Source organism: Pelodiscus sinensis, chromosome 13, assembly GCF_049634645.1.
Source record: "Pelodiscus sinensis isolate JC-2024 chromosome 13, ASM4963464v1, whole genome shotgun sequence".
NCBI classification, from domain to species: domain Eukaryota; kingdom Metazoa; phylum Chordata; order Testudines; family Trionychidae; genus Pelodiscus; species Pelodiscus sinensis.
Genome location: NC_134723.1, coordinates 15,531,603 through 15,551,369, shown reverse-complemented (window position 1 = coordinate 15,551,369; position 19,767 = coordinate 15,531,603). Strand labels below are relative to the sequence as shown.

Below are 19,767 nucleotides of genomic sequence, written 5' to 3'. Positions count from 1 at the left end.
TGTAGACAGGCAACATGAATTTCTTGAGCAAGAAAGCCCTATGGCTAAAATGGCCATCGGCACTTTCTTGGGCAAGAGAGTGTTCACACTGTCACAGATGCTCTTGTGCAAAAGCACAGCTCGCACATGGAAGAGTGGATGTGTTCTTGCACAAGAAACAACCAGTGTAGACATAGCCTAAGGCTACGTCTACACTGGCCCCTTTTCCGGAAGGGGCATGTAAATTTCACTAGTCGTCGTAGGGAAATCCGCGGGGGATTTAAATATCCCCCGCGGCATTTAAATAAAAATGTCCGCCGCTTTTTTCCGGCTTTTAAAAAGGTAGGAATAAGAGCCTCCGGAAAAGGGCACTTTTTCCGGAGGATCGGAGCCAGTCTAGACGCTCTTTTCCGGCTTTTTTAAAAGCCGGAAAAAAGCGGTGGACATTTTTATTTAAATGCCGCGGGGGATATTTAAATCCCCCGCGGATTTCCCTACGACGACTAGTGAAATTTACATGCCCCTTCCGGAAAAGGGGCCAGTGTAGACGTAGCCTAAGAGTTTCCTCACATGAGCAAAATGAATTTTGTGTTGTGCACCAGTATTGAGTTCATGTGGCTTGTTTGGATGTGCCACCCAAGTTATTAATAAATATTTTTAAACCTCAACCTTTTCCCTCTGCTGCCATGTCAGCTCCCCTGCTGCCTGCTGCCGCCCCCCTCTTCACCCTCCTCTGCTGTCCTGACTCCTGCTCTTCTCACTGTCCTCAGCCCTCCTGCAACCTGCCCCCCTCCACCAGCCCTTCTCTCCTCCCTGTGCCCACTCCTCCAGTAGCCCCACTCTGATCATGTGAGCTACCCCTCCTCATCCCCTCTTCTAACACCTCCCTCTACAAACCTGCCCTGCGTCTCTCCTCTGATGGCGGTCCCTCCACTGCAGGTGTCTGCCCTTCTGCTTCACCCCCAGAATCCCCTGGCACCTGCACCTTCTCTTACCCCTGCACCCTCCTTGTGCCTCCCCCTTCCCTCACTTCCCCCGCCCCCTTTGCTCCATTTTTCCCTGATGCCCACCCCTCACCACCCTCTGCCCCCATTCCTCTCATGCCCCTGTGCCCTCACACATGCCTTGCTCCATCCCAGCCTTCCTCATGTCCACCCCTTCTGTCAAGCCTTCTCCCAGCACCTCCCCTCACCCCTCTTGCCCCCAATGCCCTTATCTTCTCCCCTCCCAGCACCACCCTGTCCCCCCTTCCACTAACACCTCTCCTCCTGCCCTTTTCCTCATTGTCTGCGCTTGGCCCCCTGCCATTTGTCTCTCCTCCACCCCTGTCCCTTTGGTGCCTTCCCCTTCCCCTCCGCACAAGCACCTTCCTCTCCCAGCCTTTCCCCTGTCCTTCTGCACAAGCCCCTCCCTCTTCCCCTCCCCCTCCCCTTTCCCTCTCCCGTACCTTCTGCTTTCCACTTTGCGGGGCCGGAGTCTGTGCTCTGTCCCCGGACTCCGAACCCGCAACTCAGTCATGCGGCGCATCACAGCGCCCAGCAAGTTTAAAATCCTGGGCCGTGACGTTACATCACGTCCGGACGTCTCCCCACCCACTGGTCTGAGCGTGCTGCGCAGGGCAGCAGCAGCCAGCGAGGGGGAGCTCAGGGAAGGTTGCGCACGGCAGGGACGGGTCCGGGGACGGGGACAGGGGAGAGATGCCGGGTGGGAGGACGCGTGCGGGGGGGGGGGGTCAGGACCCGCTCCAGCTCCAGCTCCAGCTCCAGATATTGCTAGAGCATGGGCTCCATGAGCCCACACAACTCGCCACCCATGCCTCTGCTGGCTAGCCGGCTCTCTCTCTCTCTCTTTCAGAGGGGGCGGGGGAGCGCCAGCTCCTCGCGGAACCCCTCGTTTTGCTCCGCGGAACCCCAGGGTTCCCCAGAGCACCAATTGGGAAACACTGGTCTACACTGTACCCATAGCTCAAAATAAGCTATGCAATCTGAGCTATGCAAATTGCGTTTCTTATTCCATTGTTATTTCCAAAATGTCCCTTACTTCTTGTGGAATTAAGTTTACAGGTTCATCGGAATAGCGAGCCCTTTATATTTTGAAATAACAGGCACACTCAAAAGCCATGGAATAGCTATACCTCCAGTATCCTGATATAGCACTGCAGTGTAGATGTAGACTTTGTGAAATAAAGCAAATGCCTCCCAGAGTACAAGTCCAACAAGGGCCCCTCTCGGTGCCCTCTGTAACATCTTTCTCTGTGTATCCCTACTCCAGAATAGAGGTGTGCTCAGGGCTTCTTCCCCACAGACAATGTCATTTGTCCTCTCATGGCCTTTCTAGCCCCAGCTCTTCAGCTGAATTCCTTTAGGTCCTTCCCTCCTGACCCTTGCCATCTCCTACAGTGCCTCGCTGTCCAGGCCAGTTCCCCCCCAGTTGCTAATGCCAAATTGTGGGACACCCAGGTCCACCCACTACTCTGGGTCTGAGCTCAGGGACCCTGTCGATAGCAGCTGTCTGCAATGTCCCTTTAAATAACTGCATTGCTTTAATTCCAAGTGCTACTTCTCCCTGGCTCCAGCACATTCTTCATCTTTACCTAGGGATCTTTCCTGGTGGTGTTCCTGGAGCCAGTCCAAAGCACCATCTGTTTTCCTCCAACTCTAGCAAGGAACTGTTCTTTTTCTGGCCTTGCAGCTCTTCTTACATGGACTTGCTGGCTGCTGATTGGCTGATTCATACACATGTGCTCTAAGCAGCTTGGAGGACCTGTCTTCTGTCCATTTTGGGGGCTGGGACTGGAAGGACCACATGGCCTCCCGCAGGGGGCCCGTGGGCCTAGTCCACCACATCCCACCCAGTAATACACAAATCATCACAGACCCTTTTTGTCAATCTCACAAAATTTGTCAATCTCTGGGAATCCTTTTAAGCTATGCAATGAAATACAGAAATCTGTATGTTCATCATGAAACATTATGAAAAAACATCATGGATTTACCCACACTTGTCCCAGGTATTCCTTTTTTCACAGTGCACAGTGGAAAGATGAATATTGGACTGTTACCAGCTCTCAAGATTTTCTTGGGACTCTCACAATTACTGTTTCTTTTTTAAAGCCTACGCTCCTGGAAGCATGTGGTTAGGTGAAAAATCTCTTTTTACATTAAAAAAGTAAGTTTGTAGCCCTCATGTTTGAAGAGAAAAGCTTGCAAACTTGAAACAAATACACTCTAAGCACTCTGAAACTATGAAGGCCAATAAGAAGAAACAACAATGTTATTATTAATATTTTTTAAAAGTTATGATTTTAAGATAGTCTAAAGATTTGGGGGCCGTGCTCAAATTTTTGAATGCTTGGGGCTTGTGATATTAATATTTACTACACATGTTTATTCTCACCAGCTCAGAACATCTCCTCCCAGAAATATTTGATTAAACATATGTGCATTTACCCCATTTTAGTCAGAAAGAAAGGAAAACAGTTTTTTTTTTAAATTGTACTAGACTTTCTGTCAGATTGCCCTACTAGAGCTCAATTTCACACTCACTAAAGTCAATGAAAAGACTTCCAGAGACTTGAGTTGAAGGTGGTGGTAATTGGTAGGTTGGCTTTAGCTGAACAGCTAATTGGCTATCACTTTTACTGGTTGCAAGTGGTGTAAACCTGCTGCTTGATGCTGATACAAAAGATAGAGAGAAACATTTTTTAAACTCATGGGTTGTCGGTAGCTCTAATGTCATCTTTCACCTCATAGATTAAGGTTTTCAAAGTGGGTGACTTCGCATTCTTATTTTACTCTAAATTAGATTATTTCTGTTTCTCTCTGTCACAGAATTGCCATGAAGACAGTTTTACCTGTGCCTAAGAGGCTGAAAGGCTTTATCTGTAGTTGCTGTTCATGACATCCCATTGTTTATCAATAAAAGTGTATAATTTAGTTGTGTTATTCCCGAATATATAAACATTCTATCTCCATAATTTATAAATCCAAGAGATCAGCAAATTAGAGTTCCTATATAGAATATGAACTTTAATCTCTGATATGGTTTACCCTCATTAATCTACTAAATCAATTAATCATAATGAGTTCCTCTTCTTTCTAAGACTAGAACAAGAACTTCACGTTCACTAAAAATTCAGGCATATTCTCTTTAGTAAGATAAACATCATTAGCTTCTAATCTGTTTGGGGAGATGATAGCTCAGAATGAAAACAATTTCAATATCCATATGCATAAAAATTACATACCTTTCCCTTATTGTTTTCCTGAAAAATATATTATTTGTGCTTATTCTGCATTCCTCTGCATTCCTATTTGTACCTTACTTCTGAAAGTAATTTCATAAGACTGGTATGCTTTGGCCCTATATAACTGGAGCAATACAATTATATAAACTTAAGTGCATTGGCACATATGTCATTTGAATGATTTATGTTTAAAGTCTCAACATCTACAAATTTTAGAACTATTAAAACCTTTTTTATCTAAACTTCTATTAATTTGAAAGTTTTATATTTTATGTTCTAATCACAGTCATGCTCCCATTGAAATCACTAAGAAAATCGCAGGTGAATACATTAAGATTGGAAGCTGGGTCTCAAATATTAACCACTTGCAAATGGGCTAGATAACATGAAATGCCAACTAAAAAGTCACCTCTGTCATTTTTGTCTGGCTCATCCTCATCCATCACTCCATGAAGCACAACATTTCATTTTGTTTTAAACAAGTTCATTCAATTTCTGGGCAAAGAATTTTGTCATAGGATTGGCCCAGCGCTTTTTCGGTCTGCTCTGTAGTGATCTGTGGTCTCTGGGGATCCAGTCACTAATGTGGGTTGTCCACTTATTCTCTAGTCCATGACCCACCTATCTATGCTCTGTTTTACATCAGTTACCTCTGTACAACAAAAGAGGAGGAAGAAAAATTCACTACCGCTCAGAGACCAATGGAAAGTCAAATGTGTAAGATATTGCTCTGTGATCACATGTGGAATGAGGTCAAAAGGACTACCTAAAAAGTACTCTTTATAATATATAATTTATGCCATGTTCTTATGTATTTGGTAAGTATCAGAGAATTTTCATTGAGTAGCACAGTACAATACAAATTTTCAGTCTCTTCACTGAATTAGTATTTTATTTAAGAGCTAACTGCTTTATATTTGATGGGTGAATTTGTCTAGTTGTCTAATTTATTTCAGTACATCTGCAATAAATAAATTATGTAAAAATGTGTAAGCATTTTTCAGTCAGTTGAATAGTGATCAATTTAAAAAGTCAGAGAAATCATAGGCCTTGAATTTAAAACTTTTATTGTAAATAGATTAAGCATTTGACAAATTGTACTTTTATAAAATATACTTTAAACATTGCATACTAGTAAGTTCATCAATCAGTGAAGTAGCTTTCTCTGTCTGAGTCCACCATTACTATAATTTCTGAGTGCCTAACATACTATTTTCATATTTTCACACAGTAGGTTTTTACATATATGTAGGGCCCTACCAAATTCATGCCCGTAGATTGTGAAATCTGGTCTTTTGTATGCTTTTACCCTACACTCTACAGATTTCACAAGGGCAACCTGCATTTCTCAAACTGGGGATCCTGACCCAAAAGGGAGTGCAGAGGGTCACAAAGTTATTTTGGGTGGTATGCCAGTATTGTCACCCTTAGTTCTGTGCTGCCTTCAGAGTTGGGTGGCCAGAAAATGATGGTTCCTGACTGAGGGGCCAGCTCTGAAGGCAGCAGCAGAAAAGTAAGGGTGGCTATGCCATCCTTACCTCTGTGCTGCTGGTAGAGGTGGCTCTGGTTCAGAGCTGGGCTCTTGACCAGCAGTCACTGCTCACCATCTGCCCTGCTCTGAAGCCAGTGCAGAAGTAAGGGTATCAGTATTGCAACCCTCCCTAAAGTAATCTTGTGAGCTCCCTCCCTCTTACTTCTTTTTGGGTCGGAGCCTCTACAATCACAACACAGTGAAATTTCAGATTTAAATAACTGAAATCATGACTTTTTAAAATCCTGTGACCACGAAATTGAACAAAATGGACTGTGAATTTAGAAGGGCCCTACATACATGAAATGTGTTTATTTTGGATTCATGCAACTCTTAATGCAACCTTTGCACACACAAAGGAGAGCCAAGCCTTTGCAGGCCCCTGAGCAAGGCAGGGGTGCTCCAGGAAGGGGTGGGACTTGGAGTGGAAGGTCTGGGGCCAGAAACAGTCAGCACTCTGTGCCTCCCACCCCAGCCATTCAAAGGCCTGGGGCTCTGGTTGCTGCTGCAGTAGCAGTGAGGGTGGACAGAAGCCCCAGGCCCCTCAGAATTGACAAGCCCCAAGGCAACTGCCCCCTTTGCCCTCCCACCCACCAATGGGCCTGAACACACAAGTTCTGTTTTAGTTAGTTGGGTTTTAATAAATGTTTATTTTGTGTAGAGAAACCTTATCATACTAGTTTCCTATAGCTTATTCCCACAGTTGTTTCAGGACTGCAGGAGGTTCCCAGGGCATCCCTTTGCAATTTATTATAACAGACACATAGGGAGATTCTGTACTATCTGCTATAAAAGGGTTTGGGGATATGGTTCATGACTATACAGATCCAGTAGCTATATACACCTACATATAGGCCAAAAAAATGGCTATGTCTCTATATGAATTCAGGTTCTGAATTAGCAAACATGTGATGCCTTGTCCATTAATTAAAGGATTCAATCTCCCCAACCCTTGTTCATTTTCCAATTCACTGTTGCTTTATGGGTGGTGGACATGGTAGACATTACACTTTTATTGCACTGAAGCATCCTCTGAGCATGAGAGATGCTTTTATACTCTGAATGCTGGCTTTTGGAGCCAGGAAATTCTCTACTCCCTGAGTCTTGGCTCTACCTCTTTCTGTGCCTGTGGCTGATTCATTTGACCTCTCTATGTTCTGGGTTTTTGTCAGCATACTAATATGTCTAGCACTCAGAGATGCTGTAATGGGATGCTATAGAGAGCAATACGTGATTGAAAATAATTTGCAAGAGTTTAAAGAATTGATATACTGAAAGGAAATTGTCAAAAAGTCATCGTGGAGATCAGTATTTTCCTCCATCAATGACACCAGCTTTAGTCAATGAAAAAAATCAGAAGATGATGTTCTTAAAGCTGTCAACAATGCATACTTATCCTGTTATCTAAAATTCAAATGGTTTATTTTACATTGTATTAGTTATTTCATCATAACTATGATGGAGTCATAATTATACATTTTCTATTTACATGTGCCATAGTGCATTAGAGCTGTACACAATGGCAGTGTTCTTGCCTAAAGAATCCACATGATTATTCATAACAAAACAGTGAGGAAAGTGAGGCCTGATAGCATCAAAGAAACATGGACTGTCTCTTACTTGCTTGTATAGAGCTTAATATAATTAATCCAATCTGAGGTAAGGCATCTAGCCAGAGCTTTAATATAAATCATAATAAATAATAATAATAATAATTAATAACACAACAATTCTGAGCAGTACTCAGGCACAGCAGCATTTTGCAGTGGTAATATGACCCAAAGAAGATATAACTACATTAAACACCGATGCTTGGGGTTTTTTTCCTCTCCAGAGACCATCATGAACTTCTTCTCTTCCCACCTCTCCCTATTTTATGATGATGCAGATGGAGAAATTCTTTCTTTGTAATAACTTCTTCAACTGTGGAGGTAGAAGACGGGAGCTAGTTTCAATCAGTGGCTACAGCAGTGAGGTTTAATACAACTTGTAAGAACACTAGTAGTCCTCCACTAGTACTGTCTTCATCATGAGACAATCTGTGTGCTCTGATGCCAACTGTAGAAAACTGGTGAGGGATCATGCGTATGTATCATTGTAGCAGGGCTGACACACTACTACAATGCCTCTAACTGATTAGTCCAGAAATTAGCTTGGCTTATAGAGTGTGTTGCCTTCTGGCCTGTCGGTGCTCTGCTGTCTCCAGCCTCTAGTTCTGGACCCACATTGCTCTCTAGACCATGGTGTCCTCTTCACCATGGTGACCTCTGACAGTGACCACCTCTCCATTCTCTTTCCTTTGAAGGGGTATTAGAAGTCCTCAGTCATCATACCCACTACCATGGCCAACTGCAGACCCATAGTCTAGCTCCTTGCCTCAGAGTCAAGTTTCAATCTATATAGGCCACACCCCAGAATGACCAGATGCAATGGAAGAGGGAAAGGGGGGACCCAGACCTGGCCACTACTCTGGGTCCCTGCCAAGGGACCTTCTGGCAGCAGCTTTGTCCTGATGTCCTTCACTCCACTCAGTGTTTTCTGGGCCACTTCCCTGTGACTCTTGCCCCTTTGTATCAAGGTCCACAGTTTGGAAGATGTCATATTAGAACTTCTCTTCAGCTCCCCTGAGCCTGCCCAACACTTCTCTGTCCAGGTGCCATTAGTTTCCTTCCCTTCTGAGACCCAGCTCCTCCTCCCTTGCTGGTCAGCACAAGAGTGAGCTTCACTCAGCACTGCCATCTTTTATAAGGGTCCAGACTGGCCCTGATTGGCTGACTGCTCCTCATCCTGATTGGCCCAGCTTGCACAGGTTCCCTTTGGCATGCTTGTAACACTCACCCTGCTGGAGTGGGCTTAGGTGAATTGTTAAATATAGCTTAAGTGAATTAATTTTAATTACTGCACATAACAAAAATAAGATGTGGTCTCAACTACAGATTTCAGTCTGTGGGTGTATATGTATGTGGGTGTATGTATTTAGTATGTGCCAATGTAGGGAAATGATGGATTTGATTTCTTTAGGTTTATCTTGCCAGCAAGTTAAGGAAATGTAGATTGGATAAATGGACGGTAAGATGGATAGAATAGGTGGTAAGATGGATAGAAAGCTGACTGGAACGTTGGGCCCAGTAGGTAGTGATCAACGGCTCGATGTCAGGATGGCAGTCGGTTTCTACCGGAGTGCCCCAACATTCAGTTCTGGGACCAATTTTGTTCAACATCTTTATTAATGACCTGGATACGGGGATGGATTGCACCCTCAGCAAGTTTGCGGATGACATTAAACTAGGGGGAGAGGTAGATATACTGGAGGGCATGGATAGAGTCCAGAGTGACTAAGACTAATTGGAGGATTGGGCCACAAGAAATCTGATGAGGTTCAACAAGGATAAGTGTAGAGTCCTGCACTTGGGAAGGAAGAATCCCAAGCATTGTTACAGGCAGGAGACGAACAGGCTAAGTAGCAGTTCTGCAGAAAAGGACCTGGGGATTACAGAGGATGAGAAGCTGGATATGAGTCAGCAGTGTGCCCTTGTAGCCAAGAAGGCTAATGGCATATTAGGTTGCATTAAGAGGAGCATTGCCATTAGAGCCAAATATGTGATTATTCCTCTTTATTCGGCTCTGGTGAGGCCACATCTGGGCTGTGTCTAGACTGGCAAGTTTTTCTGCAAAAGCAACTGCTTTTGCAGAAAAACTTGCCAGCTGTCTACACTGGCCGCTTGAATTTCCGCAAGAACACTGACAATCTCATGTAAGAAATCAGTACTTCTTGCGGAAATACTATGCTGACCCCGTTCAGGCAAAAGTCCTTTTGTGGAAAAGGGCTAGTGTAGACAGCTCAGATTTGTTTTGCACAAAAAAGCCCCGATCACGGCTTTTTTGCACAAAAGCGCGTCTAGATTGGCCACGGATGCTTTTGCCAAAAGTGCTTTTGTGGAAAAGCATCCATGCCAATCTAGACACTCTTTTCCGCAAATGCTTTTAATGGAAAACTTTTCCGTTAAAAGAATTTGTGGAAAATCATGCCAGTCCAGACATAGCGCTGGAGTATTGTGTCCAGTTCTGGGCCCCCAATTACAGGAAGAATGTGGATGCATTGGAGAGGATCCAGCAGAGGGCAATTAAAACGATTAGGGGGCTAGAGCATATGAGCTACAAGGAGAGGCTAAGGGATTTGAGTTTGTTTAGTCTGCAGAAGAGAAGAGTGAGGGGGGATTTGCTAGCAGCCTTCAACTTCCTGAAGGGAGTTCCAAACAGTCTGGAGAAAGGCTGTTCTCAGTAGTGACAGATGGCAGAACAAGGAGCAATGGTCCCAAGTTACAGTGGGAGAGGTCTAGGTTGGATATTAGGAAAATCTATTTCACTAGGAGGGTAGTGAAGCACTGGAATGGGTTACCTAGGGAGGTGGTGGAATCTCCATCCCAAGAGGTGTTTAAGTCTTTGCTTGGCAAAGTCCTGGCTGCGTTGATTTAATTGGGATTGGTCCTGCCTTGGGAAGGGGGGCTGGACTTGATGGCCTTCTGAGGTTTCTTCCAGCTCTATGATTCTATGATCTTTTGGTCTCATTTTTGTTTAACACTAAAGTAAACTCTTAAGCTAGTTATGTTTATTGTTAATTCACAGCGTTTCAAGAGTGGTGATAAAAGTTATTGAAGGACAGTGACCAGTTTGTGTTTGATGAAAACCACATGGCACCTCAGCAGTCCTTAAAGTCCAATCAACCAACAGTTATTTTATTTGCTACACAAGAGAGTTGAAAAGGAAGCACTGTTTTAACTTTCATCCTATTAAACATTTGTAACTAGCAAGACACTCAAGAAAGGCAGCTTTACACCTTAATATTTCCTCTACAGAAAGCCTTTTTCTAATTTTTGATCAGAGGTTTCATAGATCAGTGGGTCTGACTCTGTAAACCCTTATTTCTATGTGTAGCTCTCATCCAAGCAGACCTATTCAAAGTCAATGGGACTACTCATATGATTAGGGCCCCATATTTGTAAAAGTAACAAATAACTGTACAGAAAGAATACAGAAAGAATAAGGATTAGAACACCTTATGAATATTGCTGAATCATTCCTATGAAGCTAATATACATTGGAATAGTACATGACTGAAAAACAGCAGGTATACCGTAATTTAGGAAATATACCCCACACCCAAATATATCCGGCACCCAAATATACCCCGCAGTTTTTGCAGTTTGAGTAAAATAAATCTTGTATACCCCACGCACGAGTATAACCTGCAGGGTATAAAAGACTTTGTTTCAAACTATGTGTGGGTGGGGGCTTCTACGGGTCGGGGGGAGGGGAATTAGCCAACCTCCTGGTGGGGGAGCAATCACCCCCCCCCTCCCCCCATGCAGCTGCACAACCTCCAGGCGGGGGAATGAGAGCACTCCTGTGCCCCTTCCTGCGGCTGCACTGAGAGTGCCTCCAGCCTTCGGGTGGGGAAGCGGTCATCTCCCGTTCCTGCGCGGGAACTGGGAGAGGAGCAGTCCCCCTGCCCCTTCCCCCGCTGCACAACCACCAGCCTCCAGCCTCTAGGTGAGGGAGCGCTCATCCCCCGGTTCCTGCACAGCCGCAGGAAGGGGCAGGGGGTGCACTCATCCTGCACAGGAACCAGGGGATGAGCACTCCCCCGCCTGGAGGCTGGAGGCTGGCGGCTGTGCAACAGGGAAAGGGGCAGGGAAGTGCTCACTACCAGGTAAGTAAAAAAAATGTATACCCCACACCCGAGTGTATCCCGCAGGGGTGTGTGCCGGGTTTGTAAAAATTAATATAATCCTCAGGTTATATTCACTAAATTACGGTAATTATAATATTTGCTTTTTTAAATTTCTGCAGTATTAAGTATATGCCTTTTTATATGTAAATGTGAATTCAGTCCCTAGATTAGTTAGCACTGAGAATGCAATGAAATGCAGCAAGTAAATAAAATAATCAAAGAAAAAAGTAAATATTAATGAAGTACCGAAATAATTGTTTGATTATTTAAATGAAACGTACCAGTAAACTCTAAACATAATCCTTGGAGAACAAAATAATTTATATTCTCTCTGCAGAAACTCTCTTTAAAACAAACTGCAAAGAACTTTCCAAAAGGTTTCAGAAACTCAGACTCATTCTGTCAAGTTAAAAAAAATATTTAAAAAAACCTTGTTTGACTTCTGTTACTAATACCTTAACAGACAGAATTTTCAAAATCTAATTTAGGTCTTGCCATTTGTGCTGCTTCTTTTCTTTTTGCTTTAGTTATGGCATGAAAACATACCGATTCCATTTCAGTCCAGTTTCAAAAATCTTGTTTTTCAAAATTGGAGAGTGAATATTCAAAGACGGTAGTTTTGTAGATCTTTTTGCCAGCATGAAGCAAACTAGTAAGGGGTCCATGATTTGTCTGGGAAAGAATCATTGATCAAAAATGTCAAATGGCTTTTCTGTTGGGGAAGTATGAAGACATGAAGCTACCTTCTGTTGGGACCTCATGAGTAAATTACAGAAAACCAGCAGAGCCGACAGCCTATGTGGGCTTCTAGGCAACGTTGGGGAGGGGGTAGTTCTGCACTTCGAGAAGGCGTGGGGATGAGGGTGGAAAGGGCAGGGCTGCTTGGAGCACAAAGCATTCCCCACCCTGCCCTTAGCTCTCCCCAGAGTGCGCAGCTCGATGCTCTGTCTCAGTGTTTTGGCAGAGATTTAAAGGGCCCAGGGCTTCAGCGACCACCAATGCTATTGTGACAGAGCCCCAAGCCCCTTTGAATCACCAGCTCCTGGGCAATTTGTATCCCTGTTTGGCAGGCCTGCAGAAAACTTGCCACTTCCACTCCTCTTCATTGGCTAATTTACTCATGAAGGAGTTATGTTTACTCCCCTCAGGGAAGAAACCAGAGATTCCGTACCCCACCCTAAATTGTCATAATTCCCACCAAACATAAGGGATAATCATGCTCAAGGTTTTGGATCTGGACAACTATTGGGTTTTACTAGATTTACCAGCTTCCTGCTCTCCCTACATTGCAGTGCTCTTAGTGTAAGGTGGATGGATGCACAATGGTAGATAGACTCTACTCAAAGAACAGTTATCAATGGTTCTCTATAAAACTGGGAGGGTCTAATGGGCTTCTGTAGTGGTCACACCCATGTCTGGTACTAGTCAATATTTTCATTAATGACTTGCATAATGGAGCGGCAAGTACGTTTAAACAATTTGCAAACATTAAACTAGGAGGTGTTGGAAGCACTTCAGAGAACAGGGCTGGAATTCAAAATGACTTGGAGAACTGCTCTGAAATCAGAAAGATTTAAATTCAGTAAAGACAAGTATGAAGTATTACACCGAGGAAGGAAAAATAAAAGGTACAACTACATAATTGGGAATAATTGGCTAAGAGGTAGTGCTACTGAAAAATGGATCACAAATTGAATATAAGTCAAAACGTGATATTGTTGCAAAAAAAGCTAATATCCTGGGGTATAGTCACATGAGTATTGTAAATAAGACATGGGGGGGGGGGATTTTTCACTCTATTCAGTACAGGTGAGGCTTCAACTGGGGTATTGTGACCAATTCTGGGCTGGGGTACACACTTTAGGAAAGATGTGTATAAATTGGAGAGAGTCCAAAGGAAAGCAACAAAATGATAAAAGGTTTAGAAAACCTGACCTATTAGAAAATCGGGTATGTTCAATCTGGAGAAGTGAGGATTAATAGGGGATCTAATAATGCATCGTCAGGCCAGGTATAAATAACTAAACTGACAAAACTTTAAATTTGATACAGCCCCTTGGTTATAATTATTTCCAAGTTTTTTGTAATTTAAATTTCTATACAGTAGGTTTTTTCACTGTATAGGAACAAATACTGAGAAGCAAATTCTCATACTATAGTATGCTCATGCTGCCATGACTACACTACTGTTGTTACTAGCTAACTCAAAGGTAGCTCAGGCATACCCACATGAGCTGCAATTACACCACGTGTTTGTGGCACAGCAATATCCTATAAGAAAGACTTTTTCTCTTGCATGCACAACTTCTAAACCAATATAACCCCATTGGTTTTCTGTTGAGTTTTTCCTGATTTACACCGAAGTGAGATCAGAATCAGGTTCTATATCTGTAGATGGTGTTTTGGAGATGTGGAAGCAAGAAGATACTGGCTGTCCATCAATATTCAAGAGTAACCCCACAATCTCTGTATACATGTGATGACTTCCTTCCTCCACCAATAATTATTAAATGTATATCACCTGAAAAACAGTTCAAGTTTTCTAAAGCTAGAATATCAGCTCTAAAAGTTTGGTTCTTGTTGTGTTAATTCTTTTTATGACATGAAAAACCTGATAACTCCTATAGATAAGCAGTGAAAATAAATATTAACTATTTTATTTATAACCAGGGATCCTAGAAATCAGTTTGTCACTGAAAAACATAAAAATTTACATTTTAACGGGGAATTATTAGTTTTTCCATTTTGTGAAAGAATAAAAGCACATTAACTAGGGATGTAAAATCCCATTTAATCAGTTAACTGGTTAAACATTATCTTTAGTCAGTTAAGTACTTGAACAGAGTTGGGGGGGGGGGTCCTGGCCAGGCGGGAGCAACCCTCCCCCATGCCATTGGTGGAGACTGTTCCAACTGGGCTGGAGTGCCCCTCACCCAAAGCATGGGAGGTAGCTTCAGCTAGGCCAGGCCCACTGGAGGTGGGTGGAGAGCTGCTCCAGCCCAACTAGGCTGGAGAGTCCCCCGCCTGCGGCATATCACGGCAGGCTGGAACTACCCCACCCTCATGAGGAAGGGTGATGCTTATAGGTTAACCAGTTAGATATTCACATTCCTAACATTAACTATTAATTACATTTTACTGGAACTACCAGTACCACTTTTCCAGTATGCAGCTGTGGTTCGCACGGTCAGCACTGGCTGGCTGGAGCTAACCCCAGAACTGGCAGTGTCAGACTTGGGTGGCTGGTAGTTCATTTAGTAGGAAGAGCTGAATAATGCAGATGCTGATAATGGGGTTCTACTGTATATCATTTTAAACATTGTGTTCAATTAATATCTATATACATTGTGGCTAGAGTAACTAGAGTTCAGTGTTTCATATTAACTATAGAAAAACATAGATTTTTATGTTTGTATCAGAATTTTGGTGGATCACAGAAAATTAGGATCCTGTTTATCACTTTTCATCTTGAAGGATTGTAACATGCTTTGCAATCCTGAAAGCATTATTGGTTATAGTGTGTACAAACAGAGCTATTGAAATAATGGTGGGATACTAAAGGTAAAATCTGGTACTGTTTGCAGTACTTTAAGCTGCACAGCAGTTGAAGGGGAAGGGATGAATTTTTGGCTAAGAACACTGCAGGAAATTACTGCTCTTGAGAAATGTTTATGAGATCTTTTGTTTACTAATGTAGGGTGGAATTTTTAGCTGTATTTGATTTAAATACATGGCTCTACAGAACTCTGGTGTTCCCCATCTGATTCCTAGATCCACTTGATTTTTCTTCTAGTCTGCTAGAAAAGTATTTGCATTTATTTAAAGTCATTTGTGTCTCTTCAAACTGGAGATTTCTGCATAAATAATTATACAACCTGCCTGAATTAATATATGTATCCATGCCCTAAATACAAATACAGTGGTCTATTGAGACTATATTGCATTTATGAAAAACACAGGTCTAGTGAAAAAGCATATCTTTTGTGTAGGAGCTTAAAACTGTTTGATTAAAAGATGTCCAAAACTTTTTATACTTTAAAATTCATTTATATAATATTTACCTTTTCCACAGCCCTTCTTTCCTCCTTTTTATTAATTCATTATCTATAGCAACACTCACAGAATATCAATGAGCAGTCTTTCATGCTTCTACTGCAGGTGTCATGTAAGGATTGAATATTAACATATATCAATTCAGCATGATTAGATTATTTTAACTACTTGTAATCATGCCACCCTGTTAGTAAGATTATTGCAGTGTGTGGCTCACAAGGCAGATGTGAGAAGACAAGTCATTGCTGATTACTCTAACTGGTAGTAACCTATACCTTTTTAAATTGTGCATAAAAATCTAGCTTGGTTTTTCAAATAGTGATATACATCACAACATCAGCTGAATAATGTCACAGCTGTGTGTGGGACCTTTGTGCAGAATTTTGTTTAGCTGGTTGAGTTCATGGGCTTTGTGGATCCTCCCCAAAGGCTGAGGGAGGGTCCTGTGTGGGTTTACACCCACCAACTTCCTGGAACCCAAATAGGACTACTTTCCCACTGCTCACTGGCCCTGTTCCCACGGCTAACAGAAGCTGCAGTGTCACAAATAAAAGTTATGCTTTCAGCTGAGGAATAAGCAGGATCTGGAGTGCATGGTCCAAAGATCCCATTTTCATATCCTATGGTTATGTTCTAAAAGGAGAAGTGGGAGTAGTAAGAAGTCTCTTTTCCCCTCCCCAATACTATGGTTTTGAACTCTTTCATTTAGCCTCTGTATTATACAGTATATACAGTAAAACTCCATTGGTCCGGCATCCAATGCTCTGGCACTCCTGATGGTTTGGCACCATCAGGAACCCGGAAGTGCTCTGGGCAGCTGGACAATTGGAGATGCTCTGCGCCCGGCTTTCCCGATTCAGCTGCTGCTGAAACTGACCAGCAGAGGCTGAATCGGGGATGCCTGGGGCAGAGCCGGACTATCGGAAGGGGGGCCTATGAGGAGTCTGGGGTGGCATCCCCCCCACCCAAGTCCCGTCATAGCCCCCCCTTCCAATAGTCCGGCATATCTGATAATCCAGCACCCCCTGGGTCCTAAAGGTGCCGGATTATCAGAAGTTTACTGTAATTAAATACAATTAAAGACTGGGATACACTATAGGAATTCCTTCTTGACATATTTGAAAACTACTAGCTTCTATATACAATTAAGTCCATTCCCATTGATAAATCCTAACTTTTGGAGCAACCACTCATCTTTTAGTATTGAATAAATGCTATAAATTAAAAGTACGGGTATTGTATTCCCACAGAAATAGAGAGGAGAGCTAGTGAAAGTGCAGAAATGTCTGCTTGATTTAGTTATAGGCAGGCTATTCCTTCAGTTCTAACATGGACAATCCTGTTTTCCCCTCAAGTTTCTCCCCTATCCAGGACTGATATAAAATTGGACTTGGTTTTGGTTGATATCATGCCTTGTGAGATGGAGGCAGCCATTTTGAAGAGCATTCCATTCTGCTCTGCTGGCATGATCTTGCACAAACCAAGAGATCCTGACAGCAGTAGCATGTTCATGAAAGCTGGAGGGCTCAGGCCAGTTTCAGAAGTAGTAGAATGTCCATTGTTCTATACCTCAGCTATGACCCCCTAATTGCTAGGGAAAGGATCAGTTCAGCTTTCCTTTCATTTTAATAAGACTATGCTTCAGTCTAGCATCAGATGGGTTTAGAAAACCCCAGTGTTCTCTAATCTATTTATTATTATGAAATTTAAAGATAATACTTTATTGCTTTACAATTTTTAATACTTTCCATGATATATCTGTAACACCATTACACATATGTTTGCTATAGTTCAGCCTTCTCCAATAAATAACTTACATTGCCTTTCACAATACTCACAAAAGCTGGGGAAAATTCAACAAATATCCCTTGTTGCAAGAAGCTGTAATTATGGTTAATCTAAAAAAAGAGAGCATCCAAGAGAAGGTGATCCTCACTAGGAAAACAGAGTTAAGTTTTGTTAAAGCACAGCTGAAATGCAGCATGGAAATGATGATGCTTTACTTTTGTTCTATTTGATTTTATTTTACAGCCTGTGATTCCAACCAGCCCAACAAGCAGCTCTACAACTCCAACCAGCACAATGGGCATGTCCTCAAAAATTGACAGCTCTGCTCTCCAGGACATTTTCATCCTCTCTCCCATGTCAGGACTTTATAGCCCAAGGTAAATCTCCCAATGAATCTGAGCACACTCAGGCAATATTTTATATGTTAGTTGCCTCATACTACAAACTGAAATAACTTATTCTTCCCTTCCACTTTACGCAAAATCAAATATTTCAAGACATAGTTCAAGGCATTGAATTAGAATACAAAGCTGTAACATGAGTGGCTTATGTGTTGAATAACTCCCATCCTCTGTGCAACAATGAAAGTCTAGCACTATTTTGGATTGCCAGATAATGTGCAGTGGAACTAAGAGGTACAAATATGGATACCAAACTTTTGAGTGACTTATTTTTAAAAATGTCATAAGATCTTTTGTTTCTACTTAAACAATTAGACATGAAAACCTGTTTGAGACCCTGATTCAGCAAAGCACTTAAGCAGGTGCATAACTTTTAATTATATCAGAGGTCTCACTGACTTCCTTGAGACTACTTACATCATATTTGAAGGCCTGCACTTCTAGAAGTGATGTATTAGTCTCTCTATCACTGTCTATCATCTTTAAGGAGGCCACCAGAATAATTCTTTCTGGCTTTGCAGGGATTGCCAGCTGGTATGATTACACATATTTTGTTTTCAGGGGACCAGGAAAGGTAAATCTTCCTTTTCCCCTCCAAAGAAAATACCTTCAGAAAGTACTAATGCGTTCCAAGGCTAGGTCTACACTTAGGGAGAAAGCTGACTTAAGATACACAACTCCAACTACGAGAATAGTGTAGCTGGAGTCAACATACCTTAAGTCGAATTTCCACAGTGTTCACATGATGCTGTGGAGTACAGGAGTTGATGGGGGCACCATCAGCAATCAAGTTAGTGGGTCCTTACTAGACCCACTAAATCAAACTCTGCAGGAGCAGGGTTAAAGTACAGGGTCATGTCACAGAGCAGGGAGACAGGGGTGCAAGATCTGGGCAGCACTTACTTTTTTTCCCTAGTGTCTGTCTGTAACAGGGTTTATTTACTACAACATGCTTCTCTACACATGAAATAAGTTAGCGGCCCATGGGCTAAAGTGTGAAATGGAGGCTGTGACGGACCGGGCCGTGTCTGGGCACAGCTGAGGGCATCCGCTCAGGGCGAATTGCTCGAATCCGGGGCTTCTTACAGCCCCCGACTGGTGACCTTTCCACACAGGCCACAAACCAGTCCCACAGAGCGCTTCAGCTGCCTGCCTGAAGCCTCCCGAGCAAAACCCCTCCGAAACCCCAGCAATATCCATGCCCCAGATGGCCCAGGCCTATACACAGGTGGGGGGTCCTAGCACCCAATCCCACCTACCCCGAACAAGTTCTGTCCGGTTCCAAGAAACCAGCCACAGATCCCTGGTCAATTTACCCTCTGGACCTTACCCACAAATCACGCTGGGCCAATCCTTTAGAATCTATATCTAAAGGTTTATTATTACAAGAAAGAAAAGCATGAGAGTAAGGTTATTAAAGTACAGTACGTTACATGCACCGAATCTCCCAGTTCTCGATGCAGGCTCTAGCAGAGATGTATAGCTGCTGGTTTAAAAGTTCTTATTGCACATCCTACGATCAGGATGGGTTCACAGGTCTTCCGGGCTCTTCAATCCCTGCAGTGCTGCCTCTGGGATGAAGTGCTGAGCTGAGAACAAAATGGCATCGACCGCATGGCCTCTTTATACCTCCTTCCTGGCCTCTTCTGGTCTCAGCCGGTCACCTGGTCCTCAGCCTCTCTCTGCTGGCAGCTCTTGGGTCTCCGCCCTCCTGCTTTAGGTGTGTCTTTGGGCCATCAAGGGCCATTGTTCCACAGGGCTTCGCTACTCAGCCTGTCCATAGCAATGCTCAACCACATTCACAGAAATATTCAGCTTCCACACAGATTACAGATTCCTACCTACACACATAGACATTATACACTCACATAAATAGCGTACATAAGATCAACAAACAATAATCTCCCATTCAATACTCCACATGGCTCCCCCCATACCAATTTCTGGGGCCAACACCCCCACCTAGGGGTGCAGCAGCGATCTGGCTGCTTCCCTCCAATTCAGCAACGTGACACCCCCAACGCAAAATTGATGCAGG

The 19,767-nt window shown here is 43.1% G+C and overlaps 1 protein-coding gene across 1 annotated transcript in view; it reads left to right on the top strand.

The window, feature by feature from the left end:
* LOC142831310 (connector enhancer of kinase suppressor of ras 2-like) overlaps positions 1–18,087 on the top strand; it is a 212,766-nt gene extending 194,679 nt beyond the window's left edge. Inside the window, exons 10-11 of the mRNA XM_075941203.1 lie at positions 17,572–17,705; positions 18,045–18,087. Coding sequence (XP_075797318.1) covers positions 17,572–17,705; positions 18,045–18,087 — 177 coding nt within the window. The remainder of the gene's footprint in view (positions 1–17,571; positions 17,706–18,044) is intronic.
* The last annotated feature ends 1,680 nt before the right edge of the window (positions 18,088–19,767 follow it).